This window comes from Eretmochelys imbricata, chromosome 7, assembly GCF_965152235.1.
Source record: "Eretmochelys imbricata isolate rEreImb1 chromosome 7, rEreImb1.hap1, whole genome shotgun sequence".
NCBI lineage: Eukaryota > Metazoa > Chordata > Testudines > Cheloniidae > Eretmochelys > Eretmochelys imbricata.
The window spans coordinates 81,502,407-81,519,596 of NC_135578.1; the positions used below are offsets into that span (position 1 = coordinate 81,502,407).

General features: G+C 43.0%; 1 protein-coding gene across 4 annotated transcripts in view; it reads right to left on the bottom strand.

The window, feature by feature from the left end:
- SLC25A16 (solute carrier family 25 member 16) overlaps positions 1-8,084 on the bottom strand; it is a 41,387-nt gene extending 33,303 nt beyond the window's left edge. Inside the window, exons 1-4 of one of the 4 annotated variants that reach the window (XM_077821752.1) lie at positions 7,766-8,084; positions 5,264-5,356; positions 2,832-2,965; positions 786-849 (exon numbers count right to left, since the gene is read on the bottom strand). In XM_077821752.1, coding sequence (XP_077677878.1) covers positions 786-849; positions 2,832-2,965; positions 5,264-5,356; positions 7,766-7,844 — 370 coding nt within the window. In that variant the 5' untranslated portion in view covers positions 7,845-8,084. Of the gene's footprint in view, positions 1-785; positions 850-2,831; positions 2,966-5,263; positions 5,357-7,765 lie in introns of those variants that run through there. The other 3 variants (XM_077821753.1, XM_077821757.1, XM_077821756.1) reach the window with 3 other exon arrangements.
- Positions 8,085-17,190: the final 9,106 nt, after the last annotated feature.

Sequence of the window (17,190 nt, forward strand, 5' to 3'; positions counted from 1 at the left end):
TAATTAGGTGTCTGTCCCCACTAATATTATTAGGAGGCTGTTCCAGAACCTTACAGCTCTAGTAGTTAGAAACCTTCTTCTAATTTCCAGCCTAAGTTTATCTGTTGCCAGTTTAAACTCATTTGTTCTTGTGCCAACATTTTTCTTTAACTTAAATAGTTCTCCCTCTTAGGTTTATGCCCCCTGATGTCTTTACAGAGAACAATCATATTCCTTCTCAGCCTTCTTTTTGCTAGACTAACTAAGCCAAGCTCTTTTAGTCTCCTCTTGTAAGATAGGATCTCCATTTCATGTTGGTTTCCAACATCTTTCTACACCCATACTAGAACTAGAATCTGTTACCCAATCTGGGAAGCCAATTCTGCACTTATTAAAAAATCCTGTTTCTCACTATTTTTCCTTTATATGACTCTCAGCTTGGAAATGATAAACAGTTGTTTTCACTTTCATGCTCTGAGTACCGTTTATTTGATTAAAAACAGATGCTTGCAGTTTAATTATAAAAATATTTGGGGACGCGTTTTTAATAGTCTTGGGTTTTTAAATATATGGTTTTAACAAGATTTAACACAAACAAAATTTAAGTTGCTATATTCTTTAAAGTTTTATTTTCATTAAACACAATTTTTCCAAAGGAAATATTCATCCTATCAAGTCTTTTGGTAGACCTCTTGTTGTATACAGACTTACAGTGGCATTTTATTTCAAGAAACACTACTTAAGCCCCTAAATCAATATTTACCTTTGAAAATAGGTGGTGTTTGAAAGTGAAAATAAAGCTGTACCTGCCATGGATCCAGCCATTAAGTTGTGCACATGCCCAGAAATCCCAAGCTTCTTCTTTATTAGCTACAAAGTATAAAAGTTTTACAAAAGTAATAAGTCACATGATATATGATAAAGAAGCATATCAGAGAGTTTACTGTAAATATATTAACTGTTTCAAGGTGTGTATTAGCAACTGACATTACAAATGAAAAACAGAATGCTGAATTTCTGTTAAGTGGTAGCACTTCTCAGTAATCTTTTTACATTCCTCATTTGTTATCTATACCACTGTACTGAAAATATTTTTATAATCAGCAAATGTAGATTGATAAGACTGACAAAAATGGGACTTTTTCCAGTAGAGGTGAGACACAATACAAGTATAAAAATTATATACAAAGAATGCAGACTGGGCCTTCTATTCACCCTCATAACACAGAGCAAAGGGACTTTCAGTGAAGTTGAAAAGGAACACATTTAAAATTGAGAAATGGAAATAGTTCTCCCACACACCACAAACTTAGCCTGTGAAATTCACTGTCATAACAGTTCATTGAAGCCAAATGCTTAGCAAGATTCAAAAAAGGGTTGGAAATTTATATAGGCAAAAACATCCTATGTTATATTAATACTGGTTAAAAGAAACAATAAGAGTCTTGGAAGGGATATAAAATCCTCATGTGTTTGGGCATAAGCCAAGTAACTGATGAGGGTTAAAAAGAAACTTCCCTCAGAGGCAGATTACTTCATATCTCCCTAACACAGGGTTTCTTGCACCTTCCTCTGAAACATCTGTTAATATGCACTGACAGAGACAGAATACTAAACTAGATGGACTACAGGTATAGTCTAGTATTGTATGACAGTTATATTCCTAATAAGAAATTCACTGTTACTCAGATCTGTGTCCTGCACCAAGTGGAATTTTCAGATTCTGAGACTAAGTTTAGGGTCTACCTCAAGTCTACACTCCATTTTCAAATCAGTATAAATCAGTGGGAATTTATCTGAGTAAGAATTTAACAAAAAAGGAGGAAAGACCTCATGATTTGGGCTCTGGTGTCTCTGGGATTCCTAAGCCCTTTTGCTATGAACTATGGCATGTATTCTTGTATATAGCACAACATAAAATACAAAGATTTTTAAAATGTTTTGGACTCAGAAGATTGGACTCTCAAAATTCTCCTGAACTACTCACAGCTACCAGAGAGAGCTAAAATATGCAGTTCCAATGGAAAAAAAAATATTTAAACATCTGAAACTGGCTACAGGTAGTTCCTCCCCTTTCCCCCAAAATATCTGCCATCTGGAATTTGCTCCTTTGAGAAGGAAGCCCTCACAGCCACGTTCAGGGGCCAACACAACTCACACTGAAATCAACTGGAGTCCTTCCACTGGCTTCAATGGAAGTTGGATCTGACCCTTGAAGTTTTACATTCCAATAGTAAAGGCATAATTTTGACTGAGTATAAGCAATGCTCAAGTAGACACTTATATCAATATCTAAGCTCCAATATTATAGGAGCAGTAAATGCACTACACTAGAAGAGAATTAACAGATCCTGAAATACTGCATTTTATCCTGCAAAGCCAATTTTTTTCTTGTGATGACGGTGCAGGTCAAATATAGACTTCACCAACCCTGACAGACTGTCTTTCAAATTTAAATGAACAATTTGATTTAAAAAGTAATAAACCTTCCTATACAGTATTAAAAAGAACAAAGAGATGTTACATTGAGCCGCTACATTCTTTACAATCAAAGGGGCCACTTTTTTAGCACGATGGCCAGTAGCAGGTTCAAGAGTGCTTTATCTTCAAAAGCATTTCAGTTTGTTCATAGTGAGACTAACAGTAAACTAAAATTTTGAACTGCTTTTCTTACAGCAAAAGTGGAAATATTCTCACTTTTGCCCCCACTTTTTTAAATGAATAGAGTAATACATAATTAGGCCCATGTGAAAAAAGAGGGAGCTAGTTAATGACACGCTTTTAATGTTATTTTATCATTTTAAAACTATATTCACTCTAGCCATAAAAGGAAACAAAATAAATCAAACTACCTTTTTATACTGGTCAAATGCCATAAACTGAATTGCACCATATGGAAATATTCTAATCATCATTGCCCCGTTTCCTTTATACAACCCAAGGTAACCCTCCTTTTTTGGGACAGCACACAATGTAGAAAACACTCCTGTCATCAATACAAAAAAAGATATTTAACAGAGTTACAATGAAAAAAATATTTCAGCAAGTATTACTGACAATAGGGCAGTAAGCATATAACTAAGGCCAGATCATGTTGTTCTTATGTAAGTGTGGAGAGCAGAAAACTAGCTTTCACTGCCCAATTGTGGTCAAAGGAAGGGAGATTTGGGCCTATTTCCACCAGCCTTCTCATCACCCAGGTTCTACGGAAACTCCTTATGAATCTATGCATTTGATGACCTATGAATTGGGGAAATGTGACCTAGCAGGAGGGAGATCTATTCCATGTGATGTGATATCCCCTCAGAGAAATACTGTAAAACTGGACTTTAACAGTACAGAAGTTAAAAAGGACATCAATAACTTTAAATCTAGTCAATTACAAAGTGACTAATTTACTACACCTGCCTCTGAGTCCGTCAGTATTTACAGTTTTACAATCATTTTCCTATTTTTAAAAATGTATTTTTCTCCATCACTGCTGTGTAAAACACAAACAGGGAATAAACAACTGCCTATAAAGGTGAAATAGGAAAATAAACTACGCACAGACTTTACTGCAACATCACCACCATGGTATGTAAGCACCTAACACACATTGATGTATTATCCCAGAGGGGTACTGTGAAAATTAAGCATTATCATCCCCATTTTAAGGATGGGGAACTGAATTACAGAGAGATCATTTGCCCAAGATCATATGGGAAATCTGTGGCAGAGCCAGGAACTAAACCAAGCACTCCCAAGTCACAGTGAAGGGCCTTAACTACAAACCCTCCTCTCTAGACTATACACAGTTGCTATCAAATGCAAGAATTAAACAAATTTTAAAAACCAGAAATATTTTCTCATATCTCTTTCAGTTAATTGTAAACATTATTTGCAATATGTAAACATTTTTCATATTCAGATGTAATTTTTAATACTGACTGACAAATATTTACTCATTGAACTGAAGTTTCTTATCTTTGTTCTCTGCCCAAAAGTGATCTTTTAAAATTCTGATTAGTTATCCAAACAAAAAGGATGGCATTTTTCACACATCAAGAGAATTGTTCTTCACATTCACAAGGTTTAGTTTTAGAATTTCATACTTGCTACAACTTCAGTGAGAACAAATATTTTTGACAGGGTTAGAATTTCCCTCCTCCCCCTCAAAAAATAACCATTTATTGAAAACTTCTTTTATTTTAAAAGATACATGTCATGTGGTCCATGTATCTTTAACTCCACACATTAAGACACGGTATAAATATTTAACATGGGTTTTGGCTAACTGAACCTATGTAACATATTCTTCTCTATATCTATTTTTCACCTATTCTCCCTTCCCCATCTTTTTTTTTTTTCCTCTGCTGAATGTTTAATTAGAATGTGCATTCAATTCAAATCAAAGTCATTCCTGGTACTCCAGTATCAAATCACACATCCACGGTATGGTGAAATTTGATTTGAACATATAAACTGATGATTGCATATTCTAAAAAAAAAATCTGGGGATAAGAAGAATATTAGAGTCAACAATGCAACTATTTCAGCTTATGATTGTTAGATTACATATTCAGACTCTGCATGAGCAGTCGAGTGCCCCTGCCATTCCCTTCTTCTTTGTACATCAAACTGAATACAAGCATAATCATTTCAATGTTGTATTATAACTCAGTATTTCTCCTCCCCAAATGTTCTTTTTAAACAAAATTTCTTGGATTTCTAAGTGAACATGACTTATAATCAGTATTTTACATGTACAAGTCATCCAATTCAAGGCTGTGCTTTACTGTGTATCTGTAACTCAATGAAGTTGTGCAAGAATATCCAGGCATCATCCAGGCAATGATTCTAATCATGTACCGAAGGGGGCAGTGTTACAGTTGTTCTGGGAATAATTTTGAATTACAGTAGTTAATCTGGAGTTTACACAAAGTCATTTAAGAAAAAAAAAATAAATGAAGTGCCAAATCCTGCACTCCTTAATTGCACAAGTAGCTCCACTTTCTTAGACTTATTACACATATGGGAAAGGTTTGCAGGATCTCACTGTTTATAAACACATATTTTGAATTAACATTGGTCTTGGATAAACAATCTCATAGCATTAATTACAGTCCCCTGAGTGCAGACCTACCAAATCCAGCAAGCAGACTATGAAATTGTGCTCATAAAAAGCAACTGCCTATCAAATCATTGCATTTGTTTACAGCAATCATATTGGTAAGTAGAGTGACACTACTTTCCTAAATAGTATAAAATTTACACTTTTTTAAATGTACAGTAGCCATCTTACCTAGATGTTTGTAATGTTGATTATGAGCTTGCAGCAAAATCTTTACTCGATCCAATGGTGCAATGGTTGTTTTGGCACAACATCCTGCAACACCTTACCAACAACAACAACAGTGGAAGTTTGAGTTATTCATGTCAACAGCTAAATCAAGTATTTCTCCACTGTATTTTCTTTTTAAATGGAACAATGTTTTTCCCCCCAGGAACTAAAGTATTAAAAAAGTAAATAAGCTTTCATTTTCAGGAAAAATGTAATTTATTAAAAAATCCTAAAAATCTTAGTGAAATGAGTAAAATCGATCTTTACATTTTTTTTTAAAAGACCATTCTTGTTAGCTGTTGAATGCTCCCAACAACATCATTCAGTTATTCAGCAAGTTATTTTAAGTTTCCCATCCTCTTTAGGTCTACAGAGTTCAAGTTCTCTGTCATCCTGTCTGCTTTCTCTCCATGGTCAAGCTCCACGCTGGTTCAACAGTAACATTTGGTACATATAACAATTAAAAACTAAGATTCATGGTGATGAGTGCAGAACGAGAAACGTAAGTAGACAGATCTTCACAACACTTTACAAACAGTGATGAGAGATGAGGATCTATATGTGCGGGGAATAACTCTGTGTTTTCTCCATAGAGCATTTTCTAATATTTCCCCCCTTTTCTTTCTTTTTTTAAAATAGCCCTATTTTTCAGAAGTCACGACTACAGTCACAATATATTTCATTCACATGAAAAAGAGAGACTTTCCTAAATGTGATAATGAGGTTGCTTGAGCATTCAGCATCTGGTTAGAAGTTAGGTAATGATCTTTTCTGATTCTGAAAAGCATACAAATAGGAGTATGTGCATGAACGAAACAAGCTGTATTAAGCAGAAACAATGCTACATACAGGTAACTCTCCCCTCACAAGCCACCACTTATTTATAATATCCTAAGGAATATTAATATAAAAAATTGTCTACTAGTTAATTCTGTTGACTCCTGACAATGTCTTTAGAAAGATCCAGTTTTCAAGGGGAAAGGGCTGTAAAGAGACAAACTAAAGCAATGCTGTCTTTGAAATTTCTTTTCTTCACATTTTTATGTTTAGCACCAACAGGTCTCCAAAACCCTGAGTCTCAAAAACACTTAAGAGACTCCATCCCTCTTTAACAATCTAATTATTTAGATAATGCTAAAACATGTCAAAGAATCCTACTTAACATTTAGGTCTCAATCCTGCAATTTCGTGCACACTGATTGCCTTGCAGGATCAAGACTTTGGGGACCATTTCTTTTTTCTAAAATCTTGTGTACCATGAGAAAGGTTTTTGTGGAATAACTTTAGTTTTTGGGGGGATAAACTGCCTTGCATCCGCACACAAAAATTGGTGGGTTTTTTTTTTTTTCAAATTATCTGGCATTTTACTGCATATTAATTTAATCCACTTTGGAAGTGAAATAACTATACTGTAATGATTTGGGGGAGAGGGAGACTATAAGATTCATGGCCATGCTTCTCAACATCCTTTCACAATCCTTACGAACACTAATCATCCTACAGAAGGAATTAAAAGGCAGTTTGTCTCATTTTCTTGAGTTGATAGTAGTTATGAAAGAGACCTATTAGAACATATTCCTCTGCCACCCCCAACAGAAGCCATACCAGATGTTGCTAACAACATTACAGTAACCTACATACAATGTATTATCTATTTCCATGGCAGGTACCATTTTTTGATAGTCCTTTGAAGGCTAGATGATCATTGGGTTGAGTATAAAATGGAGCATGGCCTACGGAAGGGGTTCTCAAACTGTGGGTCAGGACCCCAAAGTGGGTCACAACCCCATTTTAATGGGGGTCACCCAGACTGGTGTTGGCCCTGGGCCCCAGCAAGTCTCAAGCCCAATCCCCACAGCCCAGGGCTAAGATTACAAGCCTCCCGTAGGGCAGAAGCTTTGCCCCCCCACCCCCAGGGCAGTGGGGCTCGGGCAGGCTCCATCTTTGGTCTCCCCTCCTGGGTTCATGCAGTAATTTTTGTTGGCAGAAGAGGGTCATGATGCAATGAAGTTTGAGAACCACTGGCCTAGGATTTACAGCTAGCTCTGCCACGTGACCTTGAACAAGTCATTTAATCTCCTGGCACTCAAGTTTTCCCTATCGGTGACAGGGTCAGAAGGGCACAACGTGAGGTGGTTCAAATGAAAGCCGCTTATCTCTGTCCCCGGACAACAAACACCATGCCGCTCCTGTGCCAAAGGTGTTCACATCCCCCACTGTGCGGGCCCCCTGGTCCATACGCTCCCGCGCCCATGCCCGGCGGGCCCCTGGGGCACAGCACGCAGACAGTGGGTTCATCTCCCTTTTTACCATGGGCTTGATGGCAAGACCAAAGGGGAGGGCAAAGCCTGGTGCCGCAGAGCCCCAGCCGCGTCTCCCGCGGCGGCAGGGCGGGTGCCCAGCTGCAGCAGGGGTCTCAGCCCGGCCTCGGCCGGCAGAGAGCAGGGGGAGCGGGGCGTTTACCTCCCGCTACGAAGGAGCGGAGCCAGTAGAAGTCTCTGCGCGCGGCGGCGCTGGGCCCCGCCGGCCCCTGCGTGTCCATTGGGACAGCTGGGGCGCGGCGGGCTCCGCGGAGGAAGGTTCACTGAGGTAGCCCCCGGCGCTTCCAGCACATGGTGCCGGCCCGGGCCCGCGCCCCAGCACGAGCCAGAGAGGGAGCGGAGCAGCCAGCCACGATCACTGCGCCGGAGCCACCGGGAAGGTGTCTGGGCCGCCGCTCTCCTGCCTGTGCATGGCCTGGGCCGCGGCCTCGGCTCAGGAGCACTGGGAGTAGTTCAGCCGGGCGAGCGGCGCCGGCTGATCGCGTCAGCGGCAGGGCGGGCCCGGCGCGGGCGCTGTATCCTCCCCTCGCCGGCGGCGCAGCTCTAGAGCGGTTCGTGTGCGCACCACGAGAGCTCCGGGCCAGCCCGCCGGCTCAGACCCCGCCGCCCGCACCTGTCCAGACCCCCAAGCGTCTGCCACACTTCTCTGTAGCCTCTGGCTCCGGGCCCTGGGGCAGGCTGGCGTCTGCCTGCGTCTGCCGGGATCCCAGTTCCCGCCTGGGCCCTTGGGGGGTGTTCCTTTAAGCCGCCAACAGCACACTCCACAGTTGTGCACCGGGTGCTCAGCCTGTTGTTGAACCGCTCCTTGTTGCTGTCAAGGCTCCCAGTGTAGGGTTTCAGAAGCCATGGCATTTAAGGGTAAGCAGGGTGTCCAAGGATCACAATGAGCATTTCAACTTCCCCTATGGTGATCGTCTGGTCTGGGAAGAAAGTCCCGGTTAGCAGCTTCCTGAACAGGCCTGTGTTTATATTTAAGGGGGGGAGGGATAGCTCAGTGGTTTGAGCATTGGCCTGCTAAACCCAGGGTTGTGAGTTCAATCCTTGAGGAGGCCATTTGGGATCCGGGCCAAAAATTGGGGATTGGTCCTGCTTTGAGCAGGGGGTTGGACTAGATGACCTTCTGAGGTCCCTTCCAACCCTGGTATTCTATGATTATATGTTCTGAAAGATGCATGCGTCATGCACCTTTCCAGACCAGCCTGTGTAAATGTCTGTGAAATGCCCACAGTGATCCACAAGCTCCTGGAGAACCATAGAAAAATACCCCTTCTGATTTATGTACTCAGAGGCTAGGTGGTCTGGTGCCAGAATTGGAAGATACGACCCATCTATCGCCCCTCCCCAGTTAGGGAAACCCATTTGTGCAAAGCCAGCCACAATGTCACGCACATTGCCCAGACTCACTGTTCTTCTGAGCAGGATGTGATTAATGGCCCTGCAAACTTGCATCAATACGATTCCAACGGTCAGCTTTCCCACTCCAAACTGGTTAGCGACCGATAGGTAGCTGTCTGGAGTTGCCAGCTTCCAGATTGCAATAGCCACCCACTTCTCCACTCTCAATCTCATGTCCTTGCACAACAGGGTGGGGGTGAGCTCAGCACACAGTCCCATGAAAGTGGCTTTCCTCATGCAAAAGTTCTGCAGCCACTGCTCATCATCCCAGACTTGCATGATGATGTGATCCCACCACTCAGTGCTTGTTTCCCAAGCCCAAAAGTGGCGTTCCACTGTGGTGAGCATGTCCGTGACTGCCACAAGCAATCTCGTGTCGTATGTATTATGCGAGTCGACATCATCCTTGGACTCCTCGCTGTCACTTTGTAGCTTTAGGAGTAACTCCACTGCAATTCGTGATGTGCTGGCGAGACCCATCACCATATTCCTCACAAGTTCAGGATCCATTCCCGCATACCAAAAGGGAAGACAAAGCATGCAGTACAAAAAATGTTGAAAGATGGCGCCAAATGTGGACAGAAGCACAGGGATTGCTGGCATTCAAAGCGATGTATCACAGGGCATTGGGACAGGACCCAGAATGCCCCGCACCCTGCTGTCCCCTTCCCACAAGCCACAGCACCACAATGGGAAGAGGTGCTCTGTGGGATAGCTGCCCATAATGCTCCGCTCCCAATGCCGCTGGAAGTGCTGCAAATGTGGCCACGCCACTGCACTTGCAGCTGACAATGTGAAGACACAGCAGCACTTTCCCTGCTGCTGCGGTCTCCAAGGGCTGGTTTAAGTCACAGCGCTATACATCTGCAAGTGTAGCCATGCCCTAAGTCCCAGTGTTAGGCTGCACTGCAAGCCACAAAACCCCTGCTCAGCTGCTTCCCAAGGCCAGCTCTACAGTTTTTGCTGCCCCAAGCAGTGAAAAAAACTGCCACCACGGACGGCAAACGAAGAAGCTGCTGCCGATTTGCCTCCACGGCAGGCGGAACAGAGAAGCTGCTGCTGAGTTGCTGCCGTGGCTGGAGGAACTGCTGCCCCTTTCTAACTGCCACCCTAAGCACCTGCTTGGAACGCTGGTGCCTGGAGCCGGCCCTGCTGCCGCCAAACCCTGTGTTGTAGGTGCTGAAATTAGCTAAGTAAGTACCCCAATTTGTTGGGCAAAATTTCCCTAAGTGCCTACATTTCTGCCTATGAGCATACGCATTGTTGTCCCAACTAAGCTCCTCAGTACAATCCACAGACTAGGGGAAAATAGGGGCGGAGTGCCTGCCTATTTTGCCTGTGGGGCCTGAACCAGTATCTGTGCTGGATCAGGTCCCATTCAAAAATCTGGCTGAAGGAGGAAGAGGTTACAGTTTTTATCCCAGTGGTTAGAACATTCACCCAGGCTATGGAAGACCTGGGTGCAATTCCTCTGCCTGAGGGGGGAGAAAATATTTTGAACAGAGACCTTCCATATCTCTCAGTAGGGGGCCCTGACCACTGGGCTATGAGATATTCTAAAGTGGAGTATCCTCAGTCTCTCCTGTTGAAACTAGTTCAATTTGTATAAATAATTAAAGAGTTTTGGGACCAGAGGTACAAAGAGAGCACACTATAGTTTGATGGTTCAGGAAGCCAACTGGAAGGTCAGAGACCCAGGATCTAGTCTCCCACATTTGGGCCAAGCTGCTTCAATAACCTTTTAAACTGTATGCAAACCCTATTGTTTTAAATGCATTTTTATATAAAAGTTCAAAATATTTAAGGTTTTAATGGCAGGAAGGAGTATGTACAAATCACTCCTTTTTAAAGCATTGGACAGAGTCAAGACTCAAGATTTCTCTTCCACACTCTACTGCTGACTTGGACTCTGAACCTGCAATAAGAGCCATCTGAACAGACCCCTGCCTCCATACACAATGCCATTCAAGTAAATGGGGCTCTGCATAGGGACAAAGGTCTGCTTGTATGGATTAGTTTAGAAAATTGGAGCCTCATTCTGTACTTTTAACCCCTTGTACCTGTTTTTATCCAGTTATAAGATGGGTATAATAGTACTTAGCTACCTCCCAGAGGTACTGTAAGTCATAAATTGAAAAGTGCTTTGAGTCCCTCAGATGAAAAGTACATTATAAATGGCACACTTTCACATTTTCTAGCGGTGTCTATGAAGCTGGCAAAGAACTACAACATCATAGAATTGCTGCTGCCAAACAATTCCCGAACCTCAAGATCCCTACTCATTTCTTCAGAGTCAGTGCATTTCTTTGCTACAGAACACATTGCCCCTTCCAAGAGAAACACAAATGAACAACATTCCAGTACATATTGCAAGAAGTATGAATAAACTAGAGATTTAAGACAATTAGCTCATCTGTTTAGGTGTGTTCCCTCTCTTCAGTTAGCAGTATTAACAATATTAATACTTAGAATTTTTCATGTTCAAAATGCTCTCCAAACTTTAACTAATTAATAGTTAATACCTTGTGAGGTGGGTAAATATTAATATCCAGAAACAAGAGAATTTAAGTTATTTCCTCATCTCAGAAAGTAATTGTCAAAGCCAGGGTTAGAACTCAAGAGTTCTAGCAACCAGTGATGTGGTCAGGCCATTGAACCAAACTTCTGTAATACAAGACTTCACTCTTTCTAATACCTCTCTTAACTCTTTTTAAAAATTATTTACGTTAGTTCCACTGCTCCTTATGTACATTTGCTGCCCAGGTATACTTGGGTGTATGTTATTCCTTTCATTAAAATAATATTGTCAGTTTAAAAATAAGTTTATTTACTTAGTGCTGTTCACAAAATCATAGAGAAATATTATAAATTAGAGACACACAAAATTATCTCTCTGCTACTGTACATTTCTTCCCTATGATATGTCTATATTGTGAGTGAAACAAGATTTTATGTTTATGTTCAAGTTTTCTCTTATATGTATAATTTATAATAATTTCAATCTCCCATTGCCCCATGTTCAGACAGCAGCTGATCCTCTCCTTCACTTCTCCTTCCTCCAATATATTCTGAACCTTCAATTTCTCCACTCACGCATAAGGATCTCTTATGAAAGCTCCTCATCACTTGTTTTGTTTCCCTCGGGAGTAGTTTGTGGCCTTCCTGACCACGAACTACTTCTTTCTCAAAAAAAACCTTGCTTCCTTCTCCAGAAAATGCATATTACCTTGCTTCTACAAATTGTTCCCAACTCACCTAAAAAACTATATTATAAACCCAAATTTACCTCTTACCCAGCATACCTCCATCTCCTGCAGTCCCCCCCTCACCACTTACCTCCAAGTCATTCAACTTTTATTCTACCTAATCTTCAAGACCCTAAGAAACTTTCACTTCATTCCCATTTTATCCCAATAAATATCCTCTGATCTCATGCCCCCATTCCATAATCCCAGCATTCTTCTACATATTTATACTGTGCTCATCCAAGAACCTCTTGACTCCTTCCCCCAGGGTATCTTGAGTAGGGCCCTAACAAATTCGCAGTCCATTTTGGTCAATTTCACAGTCATAGGAATTTTAAAATAGTAAATTTTATTATTTCAGCTATTCAAATCTGAAGTGTCACAGTGTTGTAATTGTAGGGGTCCTGACCCAAAAAGGGGTTGTGCAGGGAGGGGGTTGCGCAGGGAGGGGGTTGCAAAGTTGTTGTAGGGGAGGTTGCAGTATTGCTACCCTTACTTCTGTGCTGCTGCAGGCAGCAGCATTGCCTTCAGAGCTGGGCAGCTGGAAAGCGGCAGCTTCTGGCCAGGAGCCCACCTTTGAAGGCAAAACCACCGCCAGCAGCACTGAAGAAGTAAGTATGGCATGGTATGATATTGCCACCCTTACTTCTGCGCTGCTCCCTGCAGAGCAGGGCCCTCAGTCACCAGCTGCCACTCTTGGGCCGCCCACCTCTGAAGGCAGCAGCGCAGAATTAAGGGTGGCATGGTATGGTATTGCCACGCTTGCTTGTGTGTAGCTGCTGGTGGGGCGCTGCCTTCAGAGCTGGGCACCTAGTCAACAGTCACTGGTCTCTGGCCACCTAGGTCTGAAGGCAGCACAGAAGTAAGGGTGGCAATACCACAATCCTCCTAAAATAACCTTGCAACTCCCTTTTGGGTCAGGACCCCCAACTCAAGAAACACTGGTCTCTCCCATGAAATCTGTAGTGTAGGGTAAAAGCACACAAAAGACCAGATTTCACAGTCCATGATGCATTTTTCATGGCCATGAATTTGGTAGGGCCCTAATCACATGGTAAGGTTGCAGATTTGTCACAGGATATTTTGATAAAAAAGTCACAGAGCAGTCACAGTAAATTTAGTACAAGTCACATGTTTTGTGATTCTGGATAAAAAATGTATGTGACAAATGGTGGTTGTGGGGCGGGAGCTGAAGAGCAAGCTTGCCCAGCACTCAACCTGTTGCAGCAACTCCTGTCCCATCAGGCAGAGCTCCTCACTCCCGGCATTGTGACCTGGTGCTTGGGGTCACAGCACAGTTCAGATTTGGCTGACCTGCCTCTCAGTCATCATGGGGAAGGTCTGATGGGACAAATCATAGTGAGTGGCCCTGCGACCTGGTGCACAAGGTCACAGTGAAACTCATTCAAATTTTCCCAACTGCCTCTCCAACCCCATGGGCCGAACCTGAGCAGCGCTGCAACCCCATGCACCAGGTCACAATACCCAGAGCAGGGAGCTAGGCTCAGGCCCAAAAGACAGGAACCACCAATGCAGGGTAAGTTATGGACACAAAGACAAGTCACAGACAAATGAGAAAATCACAGCATCTGTGACATTTTACCTACCTTGACACATCTGCAGCTCTAAGCATGAGCAATGCCATCTTCACCCTTAAATCATCTACCAGCTCTGAAGAGTATGTTTACACTGCAATGTAAGCCCAAACCCCACTTCCGTTCTCAGACAATTCCGTCTGACTTGGGCCTGGGCTCCAGCATAGACTCTGGCTTCTAATTTTCGCCGGGGGTGCTCAACTCCTGCTCAGACCCAGGCCCTGCCCCCACTCTACCCTTTCCCCAAAGCCCCACCCCTATCCCACCTTGTCCCCTGAGCATGCCCCATCCCCACTCCTCCCGCTCCCTCCCAGCACCTCCTGCACACCTCTGAACAGCTGTTCCATGGTATGCAGGAGGCACTGGGAGGGAGCGGGAGGAGCTGATCAGCAGGGGCTGGCAGCAGGTGGGAGTGGAGGGGAGTTTGGCTGCCAGTGGGTGCTAAGTACCCTCTAATTTTTCTCTATGGGTGCTCCATCCTTGGAGCACCCATGGAGTCCATGTCTATGGGCCCCAGTCCCTTGCAGGGTGGGTGGTTCAAGCCTGGGCCCTGTGTGGACTCAGGTCCAAACTCCATAATTCTGCTGTGTGGATGCAGCTTGGGCCCAGCCCCACAGACTTGAGTCTATTCCTGAGATCATCAGTGCAATCCCATGGGATGGTGTCCTTTCTATCCCAAGACTGGCCAATTGACTCCTCAGAACTGGAAGCCACACCTCTGGTTCAAGTACAGCTGCTCAGCATTTAACCCTTCCATTTTAATCTGATCGATGAGCTACAAGCAGAATGAATCTTTTCCTTTGTATGTAATGGTGATTGACAGAAAGAAGTCCTTTGCCATGTGGTTGCTTGCTGGTCACGGGAGCATAAACAGATTTTGGTTCATCTATAGTGTGAGGCAAGCAAACAGTTTGACTTTAGCATGAGTTCCAGGAAACAGCAAAGAAGCTAGCAGCATTGGGGATTCACTGGATCGGTGACCAGTGCAAGGAGCTAATTAAGCAGCTCAGGAACAACTATTGGAAAGCCAGGGATGAGAACTGCACCTTTGTGAACTAGCTATCATGCAGCCTCTTTTACAAGGAGTTTGACTAATGCTGGGAACTGTGCTCAGTCTTGTCCCTGAAGTGGCTTTGCCACCAGAGCAGCTACAGCACATTCTGGCTCCCTACTCAGAAGAGGATTTTGATGCCTCTGGGGAGGAGGAGCCCGCTGCAGAACTTGCAGCAGAAACACAAGGCAGAAAAAGCTACTCAGCCTGGTAAGTTTCTTACCCATGTTTGTTGTTATTAATATAGGGATGGGGAAGGATTTCCAGTTTGTGACCCAATGTAAAATTTATTACAAGCCACAGACAGCAGCATATAGCTACTTCTGGCAGATTGTACGCTAGCAGCTTGGTGTCATCCCACCACCACCACCATGTAGAATTCAAAATGTAGATCAGGAAGTTCAAACAGTGAAACAAGCATTTAAAATTAAATTTTTACTTGAAATTCACACATTCTTATAGAGATGTGCTGCGGTGTTAAAAATAAGAACCTTATATTGTCTTCCCTTTTAGTACGCTGCACCATACGAAGTGGGCATGCCACAACATTACAAGCCACCTGTAAATAGAAAACTGTCAAAGGTGGGAATGGGGGGATAGGTTAAATGTAGTCTATGAGTGACAAAATCAGTGTCTGAAGTATGGTCAGCTGGTTAGTGGTTCTATGCAGTCCAGAAATATGACAGGGGGTGGAGGAGATGGCTGTGTATTTCTTTGAGAGTCTGTGTGTGTTTGCATGTAGTCCCTGGTTAGATGCATTCAGCCTGTATCAGAAGCAGTAGGGAGGCAATCATCCACACGGACACTAAAGCACCATCCTCCTTCTTGGAGCAGCTAGTCCTGGAACCCACAAGGGGAGAGGCAGTTCTTGATTTAGTCCTAAGTGGAGCACAGGATCTGGTCCAAGAGGTGAATATAGCTGAATCACTTGGCAATAGCTACCATGATGTAATTAAATTTATCATCCTTGTTGGGGGAAAAATACCAAAGACGCTCATCACAGTTAATAGTGGCATTTAACTTCAAGAAGGGAACTACACAAAAATGAGGAAGCTAGTTAAATGGAAATTAAAAGCAACAGTCACCAAAGTGAAATGCCTGCAAGCTGCATGGAAACTTTAAAAAAAACACCATAATACGGGTTCAAATTAAACATATACCCCCACATTAAGAAAAACAACAGTAAGATGACCCCAAAAAATGCCATCATGGCTAACCAACAGAGTAAAAGAGGCAGTAAGAGGTAAAATTTTTTAAAGTACATCAGAAGCAGGAAGCCTGGCAATTAATTTTTCTGGCTACTGGATGATAGAGATGCTGAAGGAACACTCAAGGAAGAAAAAGCCTTTGCAGAGAAGCAAAATTAATTCTTTGCATCAGTCTTCACTGCAGAGGCTGTGAGGGAGATTCTCACACCTGAGTTATTCTTTTTAGGTGACAGATCTGAAGAACTGTCCTGGATTGACGTGTCAGTAGAGGAGGTTTTGGAACAAATGGATATATTAAGGAGTAATAAGTTACCAGGATCACGTGGTATTCACCCAAGAGTACTGCAATTTCATATTTGAGTTCCTTCAGAATTGCTAACTGTGGTACGTAATCTGTCACTTAAATCAGCTTCTGTACCAGGTAACTGAAGCTAATGTGATGCCAATTTTCAAAAAAGGCTCCAGAGGTGATCCTGGCAATTATAGGCTGGTAAGCATAACTTCAGTACCAAGGAAATTGGTTGAAAGTATAGTGAAGAAGAGAATAATCAGATACATAGATGAACATTATTTGTTGGGGAAGAATCAACACAGCTTTGCAAAGAGAAATCATGCCTCACCAATCTATTAGAATTCTTTGAGGGGGGTCAACAAACATGTGGACAAGGGTGATCCAGTGGCTATATTGTACATGGACTTTCAAAATCCTTTGACAAGGTCCCTCTCTAAAGGCTCTTAAGAATAGTTAGCAGTCATGGGAGAAGAGAGAAGGTCCTCTCATGGATCAGTTACTGGTTAAAAGATGGGAAGCAAAGGGTAGGAATGAATGTTCATGTAACCCCCAAGGAGATGCCCCAGGAATCTAGGTTTCTGTCTGCTGGCAGCTCAGGGAGAGGCACGCTGTCCCTGATAGGGAGGGGGAGCCAAGGCAAACTCAGAGGCTGCCCGGCAACCAATAGGGAGTGAGATGCCCCTCCCAGGGAGTTCAGGAAAGGGGAGAAGCCATTTTTGAGTAAGTCGGGAGCCAGCTAGGGCATGGGCAGGACTGGCTGTGTGGGGAGCTGGTAGGTCCC